Source organism: Hyperolius riggenbachi, chromosome 1, assembly GCF_040937935.1.
Source record: "Hyperolius riggenbachi isolate aHypRig1 chromosome 1, aHypRig1.pri, whole genome shotgun sequence".
NCBI lineage: Eukaryota > Metazoa > Chordata > Amphibia > Anura > Hyperoliidae > Hyperolius > Hyperolius riggenbachi.
Genome location: NC_090646.1, coordinates 363,694,428 through 363,715,176, shown reverse-complemented (window position 1 = coordinate 363,715,176; position 20,749 = coordinate 363,694,428). Strand labels below are relative to the sequence as shown.

The 20,749-nt window shown below is 44.6% G+C and overlaps 1 protein-coding gene across 1 annotated transcript in view; it reads left to right on the top strand.

The window, feature by feature from the left end:
- The first annotated feature begins 1,987 nt into the window (after positions 1-1,987).
- The window catches only part of GNE (glucosamine (UDP-N-acetyl)-2-epimerase/N-acetylmannosamine kinase), a 102,320-nt gene continuing 83,558 nt past the window's right edge, over positions 1,988-20,749 (top strand). The window contains exon 1 of the mRNA XM_068234252.1: positions 1,988-2,186. Within this exon, the coding sequence (XP_068090353.1) occupies positions 2,133-2,186 (54 nt within the window). The 5' untranslated portion in view covers positions 1,988-2,132. The remainder of the gene's footprint in view (positions 2,187-20,749) is intronic.

The window sequence follows — 20,749 nt, the reverse complement described above, 5'->3', positions numbered from 1 at the left end:
TTAAGTCTCATAAAAAGCATGTTTTTATATTAAAAATCTCTTTAACATGATAGCCCTAACTAAAACGCCGCATCACCGTGGCTGAACTCTAACTAAATCCCCCCAAACTTCCCGGGGCACTGTGGGGAGCACTTCCGTGAAAGGCAGAGCTTTTGGCTGTAGCTCTGCCTCTACACACGTCTATCAGCACGGATCGCCACCTCCGCCCGCCCCTCTCAGTCTTCTTTCCCTGAGAGGGGCGGGGGAGAGGCAGAAATACGCGCAGATTGACGTGCATGGAGGCAGAGCTACAGCTGAAAGCTCTGCCTCCCGGGGCAGCAAAATCCCTGACCAAGAAAGTTGTGGATTTTGCGGGGGGAGGTGGCGATCTACTGAGCCTGCGCAGTACAGCCCGGAGGACGTCCGATGACGTCAGCGCGCACCAGTGAGACGCAGATTGGAGCGCAGAAGAAGCCCGACCTGGCAGCCGGCCTGGCCAGGTCGGGCACGCCGCGGAGACCACCGGGAGCCTGCGGAGCGGCGCCGAGGGCACCTCCTGCCTGCCACGGGCTGGAGGAAGCCCCAGGTAGGTGGATTTGGATTTTTTTTTTTTATAGTCGCTGAACCTTCCCTTTAACCTGAATGGAGAGCCGCTAGTGCAGGATCGCGGTAGGTAATCATTTACCTTGTCGCTGTTCGGGGGGCTGCATCGCTGGCACACCAGAGGATGGGGAAGCCTCGTTAGGATCCAGAGGCTTCTCCTTCCCGAGGTAAGTATCACCCAGAGGGTTTTTGTGTTCTTTACAGGTTTTCTTAAGTTGTGAAGTGCTGAATTGTAAAAAATGGCCTGGTCACTAGGGGGTAGAGTTGAGCTGAAATTTTCGTAATTTCGCATTACTATAATTACGCATGCGAAATTTGCGATTACGATGCGAAATTAGCGTAGCGAAATTGCCCTTAAAATCGTAATTGAAAATACCGTAAGCGTAATTTTCAACGCGAAATTTCGCGTTTCGTTCATGCTGTAATTTCGCATTAAACGCTACCGTAATTTCGCGTTAAACCGTAACGCTCTGTATAATATAAAAAAGCCGCCGACTTTAAGGGTTAATAGCAAAGCCCCCTTAAATGCTAAGAGCCTCAAATTTGGAGAATATATTAAGGAGATCAGGAGGAATAAGAGGAAAACATTTTTTTTTTAAAAAGACCTTATAGTTTTTGAGAAAATCGATGTTAAAGTTTCAAAGTAAAAATGTATACATTTAAAAACCCGCCAACTTTAACGGTTAATAGCAAAGCCTGCTTAAAGTTCAAAGTCGGCGGCTTTTTTATATTATACGGAGCGTTACGGTTTAACGCGAAATTACGGTAGCGTTTAATGCGAAATTACGGCATGATACGACTGTAATGCGAAAATTACGCGAAAATTACGCTTACGCGAAATTTCGCGAAATCCTTCTTCATTACGATTATGTACTTACGGCCATAATCGTAATTACACTAATTACGCGAAATTTCGCAAAATCGTAATTAGGTCATTACGCTCATCTCTACTAGGGGGTATAAACCTCTGGTACTCAAGTGGTTAAGAAGTCAGGGACTGTTGAAGTCACAACTTTTGTTATATTACAACATACAAATGTAAGGATTCCTATTCATCATTATATTCATAATGTCCAGATCCTATTTTTTTTACCTAAAACCATCGCTGAAATGGAGAGCAATCAGCACCTAGCTAGCACATGGATGAGAGCCACAGAGGATCTGCAGAATCTGCCTGCCAGCTGTTTCTCCGTGAGGACCTCTACAGCAATAATTCTCACTGCACAGAAGGCTAGTAATTGTGTCAGCCAAGATGTAAGTGGTAAAGAGCTAGAGATCAGTTTGAAAGGAAGAGGAAAGGGGATGGGAGAATAGGCTGAGCAGCTCTAGACCACGAAGCAAAAAAAAAAAAAGTCACTGTGTGATTTGCATAATGGGCGGGTCCACGTCCACCACCGTTAAGAATGGAGTGCTGATGCCAATCAAAGAGAAAGTACATTTTACATCAACTAGGGCAGCGGGGTGTATTCATTCAGCTGGAAGCATTACTAGAGGCTGGAGAGAAGGGAGCAGCGTTTCCTCATCTAGCTACATCGGAGCGGCTCACAAGGATGGGAAGCAGCCTCTATAACCGAGATGGAAGCAGAAATGTGCGGGGTCCGCATGTAAGTCTCATCTCATGTGTTTCTGTGTGCTGTCACCACCCTCCCCTGCTGCAGAGGCCTGGGAGAATGTGGATTGTCATGTGTACTGTGTGCTAGGACTGATGTGCGAGACATATAGAGGTCTGTGAGCTGGCATAGCAGACAGCCTGCTGAGATCATCAAGCCACGTCCGTGACTGGCTGTGTAATAGATACTTCTTTTTTTTTCTAAAAAGGGAGACAAAGAGGGTCCTTCTGTTCTGAGTTCTGCAGTAAGGGGGATGTAAGCTGCCAGCTCTTTGCTTTTGTCTTTTCCTGTTTTCTGTCTCTGGTTTGCTACTTTGTAACCAAGGAAAAGATGGATGAATGGTGTACAACAGAGAATAATCTGACTAGATCAATGAATGTATGTGTATACAAGTGGAAAAGCAGGATTTATTTTTCTTTTATCAGTTTTGGATTTTTGCTCAGGGTCACCAAAACAGATAGCTTGATTGAGGTGGACAGGCATGTAAATTCAGCCCTGGAAGCTTGGTACCTTGTAAACTGACACAGGATGCAAACCCAATCTCCTGACTTCCTCTGCCCCTGTGTAACCTCTAGTAATTACAGTCACCAATCAAGTCTAAAAGCTATGTACACACACTAAATATTTGACACACAAGCCAAACATTTGTGATCATTCGCAGCATGTCTGTACAGCAGTCATGTGTGAAACCATCACCTGAGTGTTCATTTCTGGTAATAGTTATTCAGGATTTGTTGTGCCTCAACCCAAAGTGAATCTTCCTACCCCTTAACCTCAACCTTATCCTTTGTTTATTCTTCCTGACAAACACCCCCATCTAAGAAAACCTTGAACCCTGTGCCTAACTTTAACCTTTTCCATTCCGACAAATGGGGTCATGTGGATGGTTAAGGTTACGTGAGCTGTGCCTAATGCAAATCTAAATCTACATTAACCCTGAACTGAGTAATTTTTAATATCTCTAGCCTAACCCTTAACTAACCTACAGTATCTCACAAAAGTGAGTACAACTCACATAATTTAAAATATTTTATTCAATCTTTTAATGGGACAACACTGAAGATATGACGCTTTGATACAATGTTAAGTAGTCAGTGTACAGCTCGTATAACAATGTAAATTTACTGTCCCTTCAAAGTAACTCACAGCCATTAATGTCTATGCCACTGGCAACGACCGTTAGTACACGCCTCAGTGAGGAATGTCAACAATCTACCCAGTGTCAACATTTTGTGTGCCCTCCATTATTTTCCAGCACTGCCTTAACTTTTTGCCGACCGCTCCATGCCAATTGGCATGAACACCGCGACAGCCCCAAGACCGCTCCACGCCAATTGGCGTGAATGGCTTTCTATGGGGCTAGCAGGAGATCACTGCTCAGAGACTGTTAGACGGTGAAACCGCCGTCTATAAACATTGTACAGAGCTGCAATCTGCGCTGCGATCAGAAGTGATCGGCTGTCACGCTAAAGCCTATGACAACCGATTACGCTGATTGGCTGGCGGGGGGAGGGAGAGAGGATGGAGTATAAAATAAATAAATAGTAAAAGTTAATCAAAAATTAATAAAATAAATATTTATAAAAAAATAAAATAATAAACAACTGGAGAGCGATCAGACCCCACCAACAGAGAGCTCTGTTGGTGGGGAGAAATAGGGGGAGGGGAAATCACTTGTGTGCTGAGTTATGCGGCCCTGCAGCTTGGCCTTAAAGCTGCAGTGGCCAATTAGTAAAAAATGGCCTGGTCACTAGGGGGGTTTAACTCTGGGGTCTTCAAATGGTTAAAGGGGTTCTGTGGCATGTTTAAAAAAACAAAAACTGACACTTACCTAGGGCTTCTATTGGCCCACTGCAGCTGTCATGTCCTACGCCGTCCTCCTACGATCCTCAGTTCCCCGCTGCCAGTGCCGGTCTAATTATTCGTCTAACTAGACGAATAATGCTCGATCCCGCGCGCGTCATACAAAGTTTTCTTGTACTGCACCTGCGCAGTAAGCTCCCAATAGAAGCCCCATGTCAGTTTTTGTTTTTTAAACATGCCACAGAACCCCATTAACTCTCTTGGGCATGGAGTTCACTAGAGCTTCACAGGTTGCAACTGGAATCCACTTCCACTACTCCATAATGAAACTGCTGCATGTTAGAGACCTTGTGCTCCTCCGCCTTCCTTTTGAGGATGCCATACAGATGCTCAATAGGCTTTAGGTCTGGAGGCGTGCTTGGCCAGTCCAGCACCTTTACCCTCAGTTTCTTAAGCAAGGCAGTGGCATCTTGGAGGAGGAAGTGTGTTTGGGGTTGTTATCATATTGGGAAATGCGGTCATTTTCCGAAGGGAGGAGATCATGCTATGCTTTAGTATGTCACAGTACATGTTGACATCCATGGTTCCCTCAATAAAATGTAGCTCCCCAGTGCCGGCAACACTGGCTCACCCAAGCCATGACAATCCTACCACCATACTTAACTGTATTATAGAAACACTTGTCTTGGGCTTTTTTTTTTAAATAGCCAAGCCTGATCAGGTCTGCTCTACTGCACAGGAGCAAGGCAACTGCACCTTCACAGTAGAGCAGACCCAATGGGGTTTGTCTATTTCCACTGGAATCCATTGAAAGCCCCTACTGTGCCTGTGTGCACTGCTGACAAGCCTTGTTGGTAGACTTTTTATGGGTCCCAGCAATGGATCCGCTATGCTAAGGAGGAAGGGGGAAGCCTCTTTAGAATCCAGAGGCTTCCCCCTGCTGAGGTAAGTACCCCCTAGGGGCACTTACTTTCTGTTCAGTTACAATGTAAGCATTAATTGTATATATTTACAAGGTTTTCGATCCCTTTGTTGTAGTAGCATGACAACCCTCACCTAAGTTGGAAGGATTGGGTGCTTTATGTCTATGTTGCTGAACAAACAGTTACCAGTTTTCTGCAGTCACATGACAATTGGTGTAGGGAGAGAAGAGTTTAATGCAAATTTGATATGAAAAAAGCAAACAGTAAAAAAACACTTATGTCCAGAGGCTTCCTCCGATCCTCCCTGACATCTCTGCTGCTGAGCGGGATCCTCTTGTTCTTTGCAGCCATTCTTCCCTCTGTATACAAGCGCAGGCACGATCCCTACTGGTGTCTGCGAACTGCATGGGGGAAAAAAAGATGTGCACGAGCGGATCTGTGCTACTGTGTCGGCGTAGTACTTTGCCCCTGCACAGTGCAGAAGCATTTGTACACGACAGGAAGTGTACTTGTGAGCAATACGAACATCAGTGTAAAATATTTCCCAATATTTCAGCCCCCCCGCCTTAAATTACACTGAAAGAATATCTTGTGTGGCAGATAAAAGCAACCAACTGTTACTATCTAAAAAGGGATAATTCACTTGGTAAGGTAGTTGAAGTGTATTGTTGTGCATCACCTGCAACTCAGGAAGTGACACACACCATAGACAATACACACAGGTTAACCAAGAGGTGTCCACATATGATCCAATAAAAAAGATTTGATTTGCCTGTTTTTCAGTTAAAATAATTGGTTGTATAGAAAAATCAAAAATGTCATTTTTTTCTTGAGCGAGAAATGTGATTGAATGTCTTATTTTCCAATATAACATAATCAGGAGTGGTGAAAAATTCTTTATTTTTTTATTTTTTAGAGAACTTAATGATGGAGGATAGATGGTAATTTTTATTGATTTATTTTTGATTTATTGACCCAATCCATTTTTTTCAGTGTTTTTGATAATTTCATAACTGAGGAAAAATCTCACAAATGCTAAATACTGCTCAGATACTTCAAAAATTACTACGATAATTGGAAAAGTTGATCTTAATTCTCAAACCCAAAATAAATAAAAAATGGTATGGTGTGTGGCCACCTTTAGTGAGATTGAATTTTAATTCAACAGAAAAATTGTATTGTGTGGGGCAACCTTTAGTGTGATTGAATTTTAATCAACCGACTTGTTCAATAAAATTATCAGCTATCAACTAAAAATGAATATATTGCATGGCAACTGATGTACAATTGATTCTGTAAATGCAGTCGATCATACTGCAGAAAAGTATAGTAAAAGTAAACATGTGCATACTTCTCAATTTCATCATAAACAGAAAGAGAGAGGTCTCAGAAAACTTGACAGATATTCATACAATGACTGTAAATTTTCCAGGCTAGCTTACACATTTGATATTTGAATTTACACTTTTGTAAAAGTATAAAGTGAATGAAGGGAATAATCAAGTGAATGCTAAAAATAGAATCGATTCACAATCAAAATTGATTTCCCATCACCATCAAATGTAGAGTTTAAATGACATCTCTGGAGCAGTGTTGACCTGCGTTAAAGATGTGTTCAGAGTTGCGTTTTGTCTGTGTTGCATTTTCTAAATTCAGTATGTTCTTTTCTGCTGCATTTGTATTCATAGTTACATAGTTATTTGGGTTGAAAAAAGACATACGTCCATCGAGTTCAACCATACGTCCATCGAGTTCAGTTTCTGATTGATTTAAACTCAGTGGTAAGCCTTGTACAACAACTGTTGTGTGTAAAGAAAGGGAATCGATCCCTTGGGCAACAGTTTGAGAACCTAGAGTGTATACAGTGGCCCCCAATTCCCCTCAGTACATCACCAAACAATCAGCCTAGCGGATCGTCTTGGCCGAAAGAAGGCTGAGGTAATTGTTCTTCTGCTCACACTGCCCATTCAGTGCTGTTTCCTCATGTGCCACGCTGTTTGCCCTACTCTTCCCTCCCTCCATAACAAAAGCACGTCGCTAGCCTACAGGCTAGCAAGGCGTTTGTATAAAATTCGGCCCTGAACTATCGCTCGTGTCTCTATCCCTCTGGGTGACATACCAGGTTTATACGAAGCTTTAGGAGTAAAGATGGGCAAACAGTGTATTGGCAAATAGTGCTCAATTTAAGAATAACGTTCCCCAACATAAAATTTCAAAGATTTGGGTCATTTGATCAGCTAAAGTACATAAAATTCTGAACACATTCATGAGAAAGAACTGTATGTGGTCTGACTGTGAAATGTCCAACGAAATTCTGTTTAGAATTCTTGGAGAGATGTTTTCTCTAAGCTAAAGAGGAGAAAGATCATCCAGATAGTTATCTGTGCACAGGTGAAAAAGCCAGCATCTGTGATAGTATGGGGCTGCGTCAGTGCACAAGACATGGTTAGCTTTCACATACGTGAAAGAAGCATTATTGCTGGATGATATGTTCATGTTTTGCTGCTGATTGTATTTGAATTTGAAAAAGAAAAATGACTGGCTCACTGAAATGGTGGTGATCTTTTTATTTGCAGATTTTAGGGAATAAAATATATTTTAACATATTATTGTGCTTGTATTGCCAAATTTTGTTTCCAGTTTTCTAAATGGAAACATATTGTGTCAACAGCTAAACACTTTAACATTTTGACTTATTTCTCTGGTGCCTAGGTTTAGATACATATTGTTTCATATGTTTATGTACAGTATACTTCTTAGAATGTTTTTGAAACAGATTCACATATTGTTTATCAGAATCCGAAATATTTTACTTGCCAAGCATGACTGGTTTGCGCCTGGAATTGGGTTTGGCACATACAACTTCTCACAGTAGAGATATGAAATATAGATAATAAAACAAGCATAAACTGGACTACAAATTAATAATTAAATAAACATGAGTATAAAATGAAGACAACCATATACAATTTCAAACACAGTAGACAGCAGGGCTGAGACAAGTTTCTCCTACACTAGAGGCGGAGATTGCAAGGTGTGCCCCTCCCCCCTCCAAATTGTTACAACCCCAGTACAGGTAGCAAATGTGTCCCCAGTATTAGGAAGTATAAGTAGCCGGACGTGCCTCCAGAATAAGCTAGACCCCTAGTAATAACCAGACCTGCCCCAGAATAGGTTAGCCCTTCAGTAATAGCCAGACCTGCCCCCAGAATAAGCTAGACCCCCAGTAATAGCCAGACCTGCCCCCATAATAAGCTAGACCCCCAGTAATAGCCAGACCTGCCCCCAGAATAAGTTAGCCCTCCAGTAATAGCCAGACCTGCTGCCAGAATAACCTAGACCCCCAGTAATAGCCAGACCTGCCCCCAGAATAAGTTAGACCCCAGGTGATAGCCAGACCTGCCCCCAGAACAAGTTAGACCCCCAGTAATAGCCAGACCTGCCCCCAGAATAAGCTAGACCCCACGTAATAGCCAGTCCTGCCCCCAGAACAAGTTAGATCCCAGGTGATAGCCAGATCTGCCCCCAGAACAAGTTAGACCCCCAGTAATAGCCAGACCTGCCCCCAGAATAAGTTAGACCCCCAGTAATAGCCAGATCTGCCCCCAGAACAAGTTAGACCCCCAGTAATAGCCAGACCTGCCCCCAGAACAAGTTAGACCCCCAGTAATAGCCAGACATGCCCCCAGAACAAGTTAGACCCCCAGTAATAGCCAGACCTGCCCCCAGAATAAGCTAGACCCCACATAATAGCCAGTCCTGCCCCCAGAATAAGTTAGACCCCCAGTAATAGCCAGATCTGCCCCCAGAACAAGTTAGACCCCCAGTAATAGCCAGACCTGCCCCCAGAATAAGTTGGACCCCCAGTAATAGCCAGACCTGCCCCCAGAATAAGCTAGACCCCCAGTAATAACCAGACATGCCCTCAGATTAAACTAGACCCTCAGTAATAGCCAGCAACAAAAAATGGAATAGAGTAAGCACCAAAGAATGAGTTAATACTGAGTGTGCAGAAAAAGATCTAAAACAATGGGTACAAACTGAATAGAGCAAAGAACAGGGTGGGCCATTTATATGGATACACCTTAATAAAATGGGAATGGTTGGTGATATTAACTTCCTGTTTGTGGCACATTAGTATATGTGAGGGGGGGGAGGGGAACTTTTCAAGATGGGTGGTGACCATGGTGGCCATTTTGAATCCAACTTTTGTCTTTTCAATAGGAAGAGGGTCATGTGACACAACAAACTAATTGGGAATTTCACAAGAAAAACAATGGTGTGCTTGGTTTTATTGTAACTTTATTCTTTCATGAGTTATTTACAAGTTTCTGACCACTTCTAAAATGTGTTCAATGTGCTGCCCATTGAGTTGGATTGGCAATGCAACCTCTTCTCCCACTCTTCACACACTGATAGCAACACCACAGGAAAAATGCTAGCACAGGCTTCCAGTATCCATAGTTTCAGGTGCTGCACATCTCATATCTTCACAGCATTGACAATTGCCTTCAGATGACCCCAAAGATAAGTCTAAGGGGGTCAGATCAGGAGACCTTGGGAGCCATTCAACTGGCCCACGATGACCAATCCACTATCGCCACTACACAGCCGGCCATTTGTTGTATGGAAGGTGTTTCATTATTAGCATGATCAATCTTGGCAGAAAACTTGATCTGCAGACATGGATTTTTTTTTTTCAACGGAGGAATCACGTAGCAGTGAATAACTCTGGCATCTTTCCCAGCAGTGAATTGAGAAATTGCATTAATTACAGCACCAGCACACCACTGGCCACAGTTTATCACTTGACACAATGATGGCAATGAGGTATAATATTACCAGAGTTCAAATCACTCTCCATAACCAGAAGAATTCTTCCTGGTGAAACAAAACAGGAAGTTTCAAGCTGCAGAAACGTATGCAGTTTTTAACCTAGTCCTTACTGTAAACCACACATGAGAGGCAGATAAAAAGTTTTTATGAATCATTCAGTAATACTTAATGTATTTATGTGCAAATTATGCAAATGCATTAATTTATACACATAATTAGGTGGTATAATAACACAACATTTTGCTCATGGCTGTTAAATCTTTGATTTATGAGATAAAACGAAGATAGCAGAATCCTTAAAGCAGGAGGGACAGCCATACTATACCAGGGAAAAAAAACACAGTATATAAGTAGATAAATACTTATTCTACTTACATAAGAGATGTATTGTACTGTCCACTTTTTGATTTCTGTGAATTTTATATAGTAATTAAAGAGAAAACGGTTCCTGGCATTTTTCATTTTGTTTCCCTCTTACTGAAGTCAATCCTGATGTAATTTCCTCCTTTTTTTTCTCCTCTGCCTGAGTAGGAACTGCTTTGTCATATCTAGCTTGCTTTGTAAACATGTGAGCACAGCATAAATTGTATTTCAGCAGCACACTGAACTTCCCTCAACCAATCAGTGAGGAGCAGGAATGTGGGAGTGGTGAGGACAAGCATCCTTCTTGTTGGTAATATACCCAATAGGCCCTGGCTAACTGAGATAAGATTTATTAAAGCAGAAACAAATCTGAATTGATTGGAGTGCGTGCAATGCAGGATAAGGTTGCAGGCTGCATAACAAACACAGAGCAGGGGGAAAATAGACTTTCATTTTATGGCTGATAATCCCTCTTTAACAGCTTCCTTGATGATTGAAATCTACGCCCTGTTTTAAAGCTGTTATTCCTGCCAGGGTGTAGATTTCAATCACCCGCGCCGTCTGCTCGCTCTCCTCATTTCTGCATCTTTTTGCTCTAGTGCATTGCTGTACTTGCTTGCTCTGCTGTCAAACTGACAGCAGAGTTTCCGTGTCTCAGTCAGAGGCCAATTTTATTGTCTCCTGACCCCATGATTGCTGTAAGCCAATCACACCAATCACATCACTTAAAAGGGCACGGACAGCTCTGGTCTCAAGCCGGCCAGAACTTTGCAGTCCAGAAAAGGTAAGAAGATGCTATGGCTGCTTTCACAGTGGGACGGTAAAGTCGCATGTTATAAAAAGTAATAACGCAGACTAACGCACAGCAACACAAAGTCTGTGCGACATTCACAGTGCTCACGTTGCGTTGTGTGTAACGTGTAGCAATATTTAGAAAGTGCTGCATGCTGTGCGTTATAAGCGTTATTTTTTTAAACGTGACGCATGCGCCGTTTTCGTTCCATCAGTATGCAATGAAAGCGGCGCACCAAGAGACACATAACGCAGTTTAAAATAACGTCCAACTTCAAAACCAACATGCGTTGCATTAGGGGCACGTTGTGCGACTTTAACGTCGCATCAAACACAATGTCCCACTGGGAATGAGGCCTAAGTGATGTGACATAATAAACACAGGTACATTTAGTATAATGGCTGGAACCCACTAGAGTGATTTTGTGAGCGTTTAGGGAGCGATTTCCCTAAATGCTCAGCTAATGTTAATGGATGGGCCAAATTCCACTGGAGCGATTGCGATTACCAAATCACAAATGCAGGACATGCAGCATTTTTAGCATTTAGCGTTAGCCTTTCTGCAATGTAAAGTACTGTATATAAACACTGGCGTAATCGCTAGTCCAAACCTACACAGAGAGATTTTGCTAGAGTTTTGAAATTACTACACAGTGTAAAAAAAAATTAAAATGAATTGAAAGGACCAATCAGAGATAAAATCGCTAATCACTACACAATCACTGGCAAAACGCTCATAAAATCGTTTACAAAACGCTCATACAAAACGCTAGTGATTGCAATTAGCGATAGTGATTTGTAGTGGGTTCCAGGCCTTAGTCCTACGAAGAAAATGTCTGAAGTCCCTTTCTGTTTTCCTGTAAACCACATATTAAAAACTAGAGCTGTTTAACTCTCAGATCCAAAACTCTCCTACTAAATTGCTGCTATATACAGTACTTGATTAGCATAAAAAATACTAGGCTCTATTCCATCACTTGCGATATTTGCTTATTGTGTGTCAGACTTTTATATGGAAAAAACTATACGGTAATATTTCTGGTGTAACTAGTTATAGTCTACTTAAAGTAGAGGTAGGTAGGGAGTTATCTGGGAGTGAAGCCAAGTCCAAAAGTAAATCTTTAAACTTAAAGGGATACTGTAGGGGGTCGGGGGAAAATGAGCTGAACTTACCCGGGGCTTCCAATGGTCCCCCGCAGACATCCTGTGTTGGCGCAGCCACTCCCCAATGCTCCGGCCCCGCCTCCGGTTCACTTCTGGAATTTCTGACTTTAAAGTCAGAAAACCACTGCGCTTGCGTTGCCGTGTCCTCGCTCCCGCTGATGTCACCAGGAGTGTACTGCGCTGACACAGACCATACTGGGCCTGCGCTGTGCGCTCTTGATGACATCAGCGAGATCGAGGACACGGCAACGCAGGCGCAGTGGTTTTCTGACTTTAAAGTCAGAAATTCCAGAAGTGAACCGGAGGCGGGGCCGGAGCATCGGTGAGCGGCTGCGCGGGCACAGGATGTCTGCGGGGGACCATTAGAAGCCCCAGGTAAGTTCAGCTCATTTTCCCCCGACCCCCCTACAGTATCCCTTTAAGGAAATAAGCCTGAAAAAGCTTATATTTTTCTGACCTCCACAAACTCCAGACTGCAGTCACTTTGACTAAATAGCAGACAAACTAATAACATGATTAAATAAAGCTGTGTACAGACTTTAGGAAATAGTCAGGCCATTCAAAGCACAATCCAGCTATGATCTGTAATGCGACCAGTGATTCCCTTAACCACTTGAGGACCTAGGGCTTTCTACCCCTTAAGGACCGGCCACTTTTTTTCCATTCAGACCACTGCAGCTTTCACGGTTTATTGCTCGCTCATACAACCTACCACCTAAATGAATTTTGGCTCCTTTTCTTGTCACTAATAAAGCTTTCTTTTGGTGCTATTTGATTGCTTCTGCGATTTTTACTTTTTATTATATTCATCAAAAAAGACATGAATTTTGGCAAAAAAATGATTTTTTTAACTTTCTGTGCTGACATTTTTCAAATAAAGTAAAATTTCTGTATACATGCAGCGCGAAAAATGTGGACAAACATGTTTTTGATAAAAAAACCCCATTCAGTGTATATTTATTGGTTTGGGTAAAAGTTATAGCGTTTACAAACTATGGTGCAAAAAGTGAATTTTCTCATTTTCAAGCATCTATGACTTTTCTGACCCCCTGTCATGTTTCATGAGGGGCTAGAATTCCAGGATAGTATAAATACCCCCCAAATGACCCCATTTTGGAAAGAAGACATCCCAAAGTATTCACTGAGAGGCATAGTGAGTTCATAGAAGATATTATTTTTTGTCACAAGTAAGCGGAAAATGACACTTTGTGAGAAAAAAAAAAAAAGTTTCCATTTCTTCTAACTTGCGACAAAAAAAATGAAATCTGCCACGGACTCACCATGCCCCTCTCTGAATACCTTGAAGGGTCTACTTTCCAAAATGGGGTCATTTGTGGGGTGTGTTTACTGTCCTGACATTTTGGGGGGTGCTAAATTGTAAGCACCCCTGTAAAGCCTAAAGGTGCTCATTGGACTTTGGACCCCTTAGCGCAGTTAGGCTGCAAAAAAGTGCCACACATGTGGTATTGCCGTACTCAGGAGAAGTAGTATAATGTGTTTTGAGGTGTATTTTTACACATACCCATGCTGGGTGGGAGAAATATCTCTGTAAATGACAATTTGTTAATTTTTTTTACACACAATTGTCCATTTACAGAGATCTTTCTCCCACTCAGCATGGGTATGTGTAAAAATACACCCCAAAACACATTATACTACTTCTCCTGAGTACGGCGATACCACATGTGTGGCACTTTTTTGCACCCTAACTGCGCTAAAGGGCTCAAAGTCTAATGAGTACCTTTAAGATTTCACAGGTCTTTTTGAGAAATTTCGTTTCAAGACTACTCCTTACGGTTTAGGGCCCCTAAAATGCCAGGGCAGTATAAGAACCCCACAAATGACCCCATTTTAGAAAGAAGACACCCCAAGGTATTTCGTTAGGAGTATGGTGAGTTCATAGAAGATTTTATTTTTTGTCAAAAGTTAGAGGAAAATGACACTTTGTGAAAAAACACAATTAAAATCAATTTCCGCTAACTTGTGACAAAAAATAAAATCTTCTATGAACTCGCCATACTCCTAACGGAATACCTTGGGGTGTCTTCTTTCTAAAATGGGGTCATTTGTGGGGTTCCTATACTGCCCTGGCATTTTAGGGGCCCTAAACCGTGAGAAGTAGTCTTGAAACGAAATTTCTCAAAAAGACCTGTGAAATCCTAAAGGTACTCATTGGACTTTGGGCCCTTTAGCGCAGTTAGGGTGCAAAAAAGTGCCACACATGTGGTATCGCCATACTCGGGAGAAGTAGTACAACGTGTTTTGGGGTGTATTTTTACACATACCCATGCTGGGTGGGAGAAATACCTCTGTAAATGACAATCTTTTGATTTTTTTACACACAATTATCCATTTACAGCGGTATTTCTCCCACCCAGCATGGGTATGTGTAAAAATACACCCCAAAACACATTGTACTACTTCTCCCGAGTACGGCGATACCACATGTGTGGCACTTTTTTGCACCCTAACTGCGCTAAGGGGCCCAAAGTCCAATGAGTACCTTTAGGATTTCACAGGTCATTTTTGTTTCAAGACTACTCCTCACGGTTTAGGGCCCCTAAAATGCCAGGGCAGTATAGGAACCCCACTAATGACCCCATTTTAGAAAGAAGACACCCCAAGGTATTCCGTTAGGAGTATGGTGAGTTCATAGAAGTTTTTATTTTTTTGTCACAAGTTAGCGGAAATTGATATTAATTGTTTTTTTCACAAAGTGTCATTTTCCGCTAACTTGGGACAAAAAATAAAATCTTCTATGAACTCACCATACTCCTAACGGAATACCTTTGGGTGTCTTCTTTCTAGAATGGGGTCATTTGTGGGGTTCCTATACTGCCCTGGCATTTTAGGGGCCCTAAACCGTGAGGAGTAGTCTTGAAACCAAATGTTGCAAAATGACCTGTGAAATCCTAAAGGTACTCATTGGACTTTGGGCCCCTTAGCGTACTTAGGGTGTAAAAAAGTGTGGCACTTTTTTATACCCTAAGTACGCTAAGGGGCCCAAAGTCCAATGAGTACCTTTAGGATTTAACAGGTCATTTTGCAACATTTGGTTTCAAGACTACTCCTCACGGTTTAGGGCCCCTAAAATGCCAGGGCAGTATAGGAACCCCACAAGTGACCCCATTTTAGAAGGAAAACACCCCAAGGTATTCCGTTAGGTGTATGGCGAGTTCATAGAAGATTTTATTTTTTGTCACAAGTTAGTGAAAAATGACTCTTTGTGAAAAAAAAACAATAAAAATCAATTTCCGCTAACTTTTGACAAAAAATAAAATCTTCTATGAACTCGTCATACACCTAACAGAATACCTTGGGGTGTCTTTTTTTTCTAAAATGGGGTCACTTGTGGGGTTCCTATACCGCCCTGGCATTTTACGGGCCCAAAACCGTGAGTAGTCTGGAAACCAAATTTCTCAAAATGACTGTTCAGGGGTATAAGCATCTGCAAATTTTGATGACAGGTGGTCTATGAGGGGGCGAATTTTGTGGAACCGGTCATAAGCAGGGTGGCCTTTTAGATGACAGGTTGTATTGGGCCTGATCTGATGGATAGGAGTGCTAGGGGGGTGACAGGAGGTGATTGATGGGTGTCTCAGGGGGTGGTTAGAGGGGAAAATAGATGCAATCAATGCACTGGGGAGGTGATCGGAAGGGGGTCTGAGGGGGATCTGAGGGTTTGGCCGAGTGATCAGGAGCCCACACGGGGCAAATTAGGGCCTGATCTGATGGGTAGGTGTGTTAGGGGGTGACAGGAGGTGATTGATGGGTGTCTCAAGGTGTGATTAGAGGGGGGAATAGATGCAAGCAATGCACTGGCGAGGTGATCAGGGCTGGGGTCTGAGAGCATTCTGAGGGTGTGGGCGGGTGATTGAGTGCCCTAGGGGCAGATAGGGGTCTAATCTGATAGGTAGCAGTGACAGGGGGTGATTGATGGGTAATTAGTGGGTGTTTAGGGTAGAGAACAGATGTAAACACTGCACTTGGGAGGTGATCGGACGTCGGATCTGCGAGCGATCTATTGGTGTGGGTGGGTGATCAGATTGCCCGCAAGGGGCAGGTTAGGGGCTGATTGATGGGTGGCAGTGACAGCGGGTGATTGATGGGTGGCAGTGACGGGGTGATTGATGGGTGGCAGTGACGGGGTGATTGATGGGTGATTGATAGGTGATTGACAGGTAATCAGTAGGTTATTACAGGGGAGAACAGATGTAAATATTGCACTGGCAAATTGATAAGGGGGGTCTGAGGGCAATCTGAGCGTGTAAGCGGGTGATTGGGTGCCCGCAAGGGGCAGATTAGGGTCTGATCTGATGGGTAACAGTGACAGGTGGTGATAGGGGGTGATTGATGGGTGATTGATGGGTAATTAGTGGGTGTTTAGAGGAGAGAATAGATGTAAACGCTGCGCTTGGGTGGTGATCTGATGTCGGATCGGCGGGCGATCTATTGATGTGGGTGGGTGATCAGATTGCCCGCAAGGGGCAGGTTAGGGGCTGATTGATGGGTGGCAGTGACAGGGGGTGATTGATGGGTGGCAGTGACAGGGGGTGATTGATGGGTGGCAGTGACAGGGGGTGATTGATGGGTGATTGACAGGTGATCAGTGGGTTATTACAGGGAAGGACAGATGTAAATAATGCCCTGGCGAATTGATAAGGGGGGGTCTGAGGGCAATCTGAGCGTGTAGGCGGGTGATTGGGTGCCCGCAAGGGGCAGATTAGGGTCTGATCTGATGGGTAACAGTAAAAGGTGGTGATAGGGGGTGATTGATGGGTGATTGATGGGTAATTAGTGGGTGTTTAGAGGAGAGAATAGATGTAAACGCTGCGCTTGGGTGGTGATCTGATGTCGGATCTGCGGGCGATCTATTGGTGTGGGTGGGTGATCAGATTGCCCGCAAGGGGCAGGTTAGGGGCTGATTGATGGGTGGCAGTGACAGGGGATGATTGATGGGTGGCAGTGACAGGGGGTGATTGATGGGTGATTGACAGGTGATCAGTGGGTTATTACAGGGAAGGTAAATAATGCCCTGGCGAATTGATAAGGGGGGGTCTGAGGGCAATCTGAGTGTGTAGGCGGGTGATTGGGTGCCCGCAAGGGGCAGATTAGGGTCTGATCTGATGGGTAACAGTGACAGGTGGTGATAGGGGGTGATTGATGGGTGATTGATGGGTAATTAGTGGGTGTTTAGAGGAGAGAATAGATGTAAACGCTGCGCTTGGGTGGTGATCTGATGTCGGATCTGCGGGCGATCTATTGGTGTGGGTGGGTGATCAGATTGCCCGCAAGGGGCAGGTTAGGGGCTGATTGATGGGTGGCAGTGACAGGGGGTGATTGATGGGTAATTGACTGGTGATTGACAGGTGATCAGGGGGGATAGATGCATACAGTACATGGGGTGGGGGGGGGGGGTCTGGGGAGAATCTGAGGGGTGGGGGGTGATCAGGAGGGGGCAGGGGGGGGATAAAAAAAAAATAGCGTTGACAGACAGTGACAGGGAGTGATTGATGGGTGATTAGGGGGGTGATTGGGTGCAAACAGGGGTCTGGGGGGTGGGCAGGGGGGGGTCTGAGGGGTGCTGTGGGCGATCTGGGGCAGGGGGGGGGGAAATCAGTGTGCTTGGTGCAGACTAGGGTGGCTGCAGCCTGCCCTGGTGGTCCCTCGGACACTGGGACCACCAGGGCAGGAGGCAGCCTGTATAATACACTTTGTAAACATTACAAAGTGTATTATACACTTTGTATGCGGCGATCGTCGGGTTAACATCCCGCCGGCGCTTCCGTATGGCCGGCGGGATGTTGCGGCGGGCGAGCGGCGCCAGGCGGAGGATCGCGTCACTGATGACGCGATCGCTCCGCCCATGCCCCTACAAGGACCGCCGCCAATTGTCAATACGGCGGTCCTTGCGGGGTCCACTTCCCGGCCGCCAATTGTATATACGGCGGTCGGGAAGTGGTTAAAGAGACTCTGAAGTCTCATTTTTTAAAACAACTGCAACTGACTGCACTCAGACCAAAGAGGGCTGAATAAATACGGTACGCACAATCCATTTTGCAGTTAATTATTTGTAAACAATGTTTGGAATCATGTATGATTTTCGTTCCACTTCTCACATGTACACCACTTTGTATTGGTCTTTCATGTGGAATTCCAATACAATTGATTCATGTTTGTGGCAGTAATGTGACAAAATGTGGAAAACTTCAAGGGGGCTGAATACTTTTGCAAACCACTGTATTTAATTTAAAGAGACTCTGTAACTTCAAAAAGATCCCCTGGGGGGTACTCACCTCGGGTGGGGGAAGCCTCCGGATCCTAATGAGGCTTCCCACGCCGTCCTCCGTCCCACGGGGGTCTCGCTGCTTTCGGCTCGGAAATAGACGGAAATACCCGATCTCCGTCGGGTCCGCTCTACTGCGCAGGTGCCGGAGACTTGCGCCTGTGCAGTACAGCGGACCCGACGGCGATCGGGTATTTCCGCCTACTTCGGAGCCGACAGCCGTCAGAGCGCCTGCGCAGGAGCCAGGAAGGTAAATATTACGTCACCGCTGTACGGAGGGCTGCCGCGAGACCCCCGAGGGACGGAGGACGGCGTGGGAAGCCTCATTAGGATCCTGAGGCTTCCCCCACCCGAGGTGAGTACCCCCCAGGGGACATTTTGCCGTTACAGTTCCTCTTTAAAGTCTGCTGAGATCATTTTAACCTTTTCGGGACCGGCCACCTACCCCCCCTTAAGGCCCAGGCATTTTGCGCGGGAAGGGGGTGCGCGCGTTTGGGGGGGGTCAGGCGGCCGGATCCCGTGTGTGGCTGGCTAGAGTGGTGTCCCCCATGGTGGCCTGTGCCTCCCCCTTCTGCCCGCAGCCTTCACTTACCTTCCAGGCTCCAGCGATGAGCCGCACGGGACCCTCTTCTCCGGCCGGCATCTCCGTTCTGTCTGAAGATCAGTTCCGGGTCGCGGCTTGATGACGTCATCAAGCCGGGACCCGGCGCTGACGTCAGACGGAGCGGAGATGCCGGCCGGAGCGGAGGGGGGTGCCGATCGTCGCTGGAACGGCAGGGAGGTGAGTGGATCCTCTTCTTTCCCCCCTGCCGCCGCAGCTGTCAAACTGATCACTACGATCCGACGGCGATCGTAGTGATCACGTGATCAGCAGCCATACGCGATGGCTGCTGATCACTCGGGGGAGATGTCGGCTGTCATATGACAGCTTAATCTCCCCCTCCGGGTGCGCACGATCGCGTCGGGAGCGGAAATTGCGGGCCGGCGTAGATCCTACGCCGCATCAGGCTAGAACAGCCACAAGTGCGGCGTAGGATCTCATTAACATGGTCCCGAAAAGGTTAAAGAGAATCTTTAATTGTAAATAATAATAATAATAATAATAATAAAAAAACAACAACCAGGTACTTCCCTCAGGAGAGGGAAACCTCTGGATTTTAATGAGGCTTTCTCCTCCCTCCTTAGTCAGCCCAATAGAGCGCTGGCACCCCAGACTATACCAAAACAATTATAATAACAGTCGCCTGTCTGTGAAGGATCCAGAGGCTTTCTTTCAGGTTCACGTTAAGCACCACACAGACACTAGATTTGTACAGACACTAGACAATAATGTATTCTCATTTTGGCCGACATACTGCCAGTGACAGTGCCTGCGCAGTAGTGACATTCTGCTTGCAGCCAGTGACTTATGAAGAAAGTTGATCCCACTTTTCCAAGAGCGGCTGCGTGCTACTGTGCAGGCACACCCGAGCTCGTGCAATATGGTCTTGCATGTGCGCGAAGAGTAGCATGGCCGCAGTCTAAAAGAGGGTCCTGGGTAGCAGTGGTGGTCTGGAGGAGGATGTGGGAGGATCCAGAAGCTTCCCTCTTCATATATATTTTTGTTACATAGTTACATAGTCATTTGGGTGGAAAAAAGACATATGTCCATCAAGTTTGATCAGAAAGTAAGGTACAACACCACCCTGCTCCCTCACATATCCCTGTTGATCCAGAGGAAGGTGAAAAACCCTTACAAGGCATGGTCCAATTAGAACCAAAAGGGAAAAAAATTCCTTCCCGACTCCAGATAGCAATTAGATCAAATCCCTGGATCAACACCATTGTGAATTACCTAGTAATTGTAGCCGTGGATGTCTTTCAACACAAGGAATGCATCTAAGCCCCCCTAAAGCAGATATAGAATTTGCCATAACTACTTTCTGTGGTAATACATTCCACATTATAATCACTCTTTCTGTAAAGAACCCTGTTCACTTTAGGTTTGCTTTAAACACACAATACAGAGTGATGGAAAATCCGTTTTGTGTGATCATTTTTCTCAGATAATTAGAAGTGATCATAGCCATAATTCTATATGACTTCATTGTTACAAATGATACTTTTCCATCAATGACTAGCTTTTAGCTTGCAAGCTACTGTGAAACCATACAGTATGTACTATAGCTTGTTCATGTTACCAAATTCCTTAGGATTAAAAGTATCTAGTGGAGATTTTCCAGGATTTTACTTCTGGTCATGCACAAGAAAGACAGGCTTGCTATTTGGAACCATAGTAATAGTTAATACATGCTATAGTGTAGTCTTGCAAAGCTCCAATTTCCTAGTTATCTGTAGGCAAGCCACAAATCCTTTTCATTACAGCAAACTGTTCACTGGATTGAATGTAC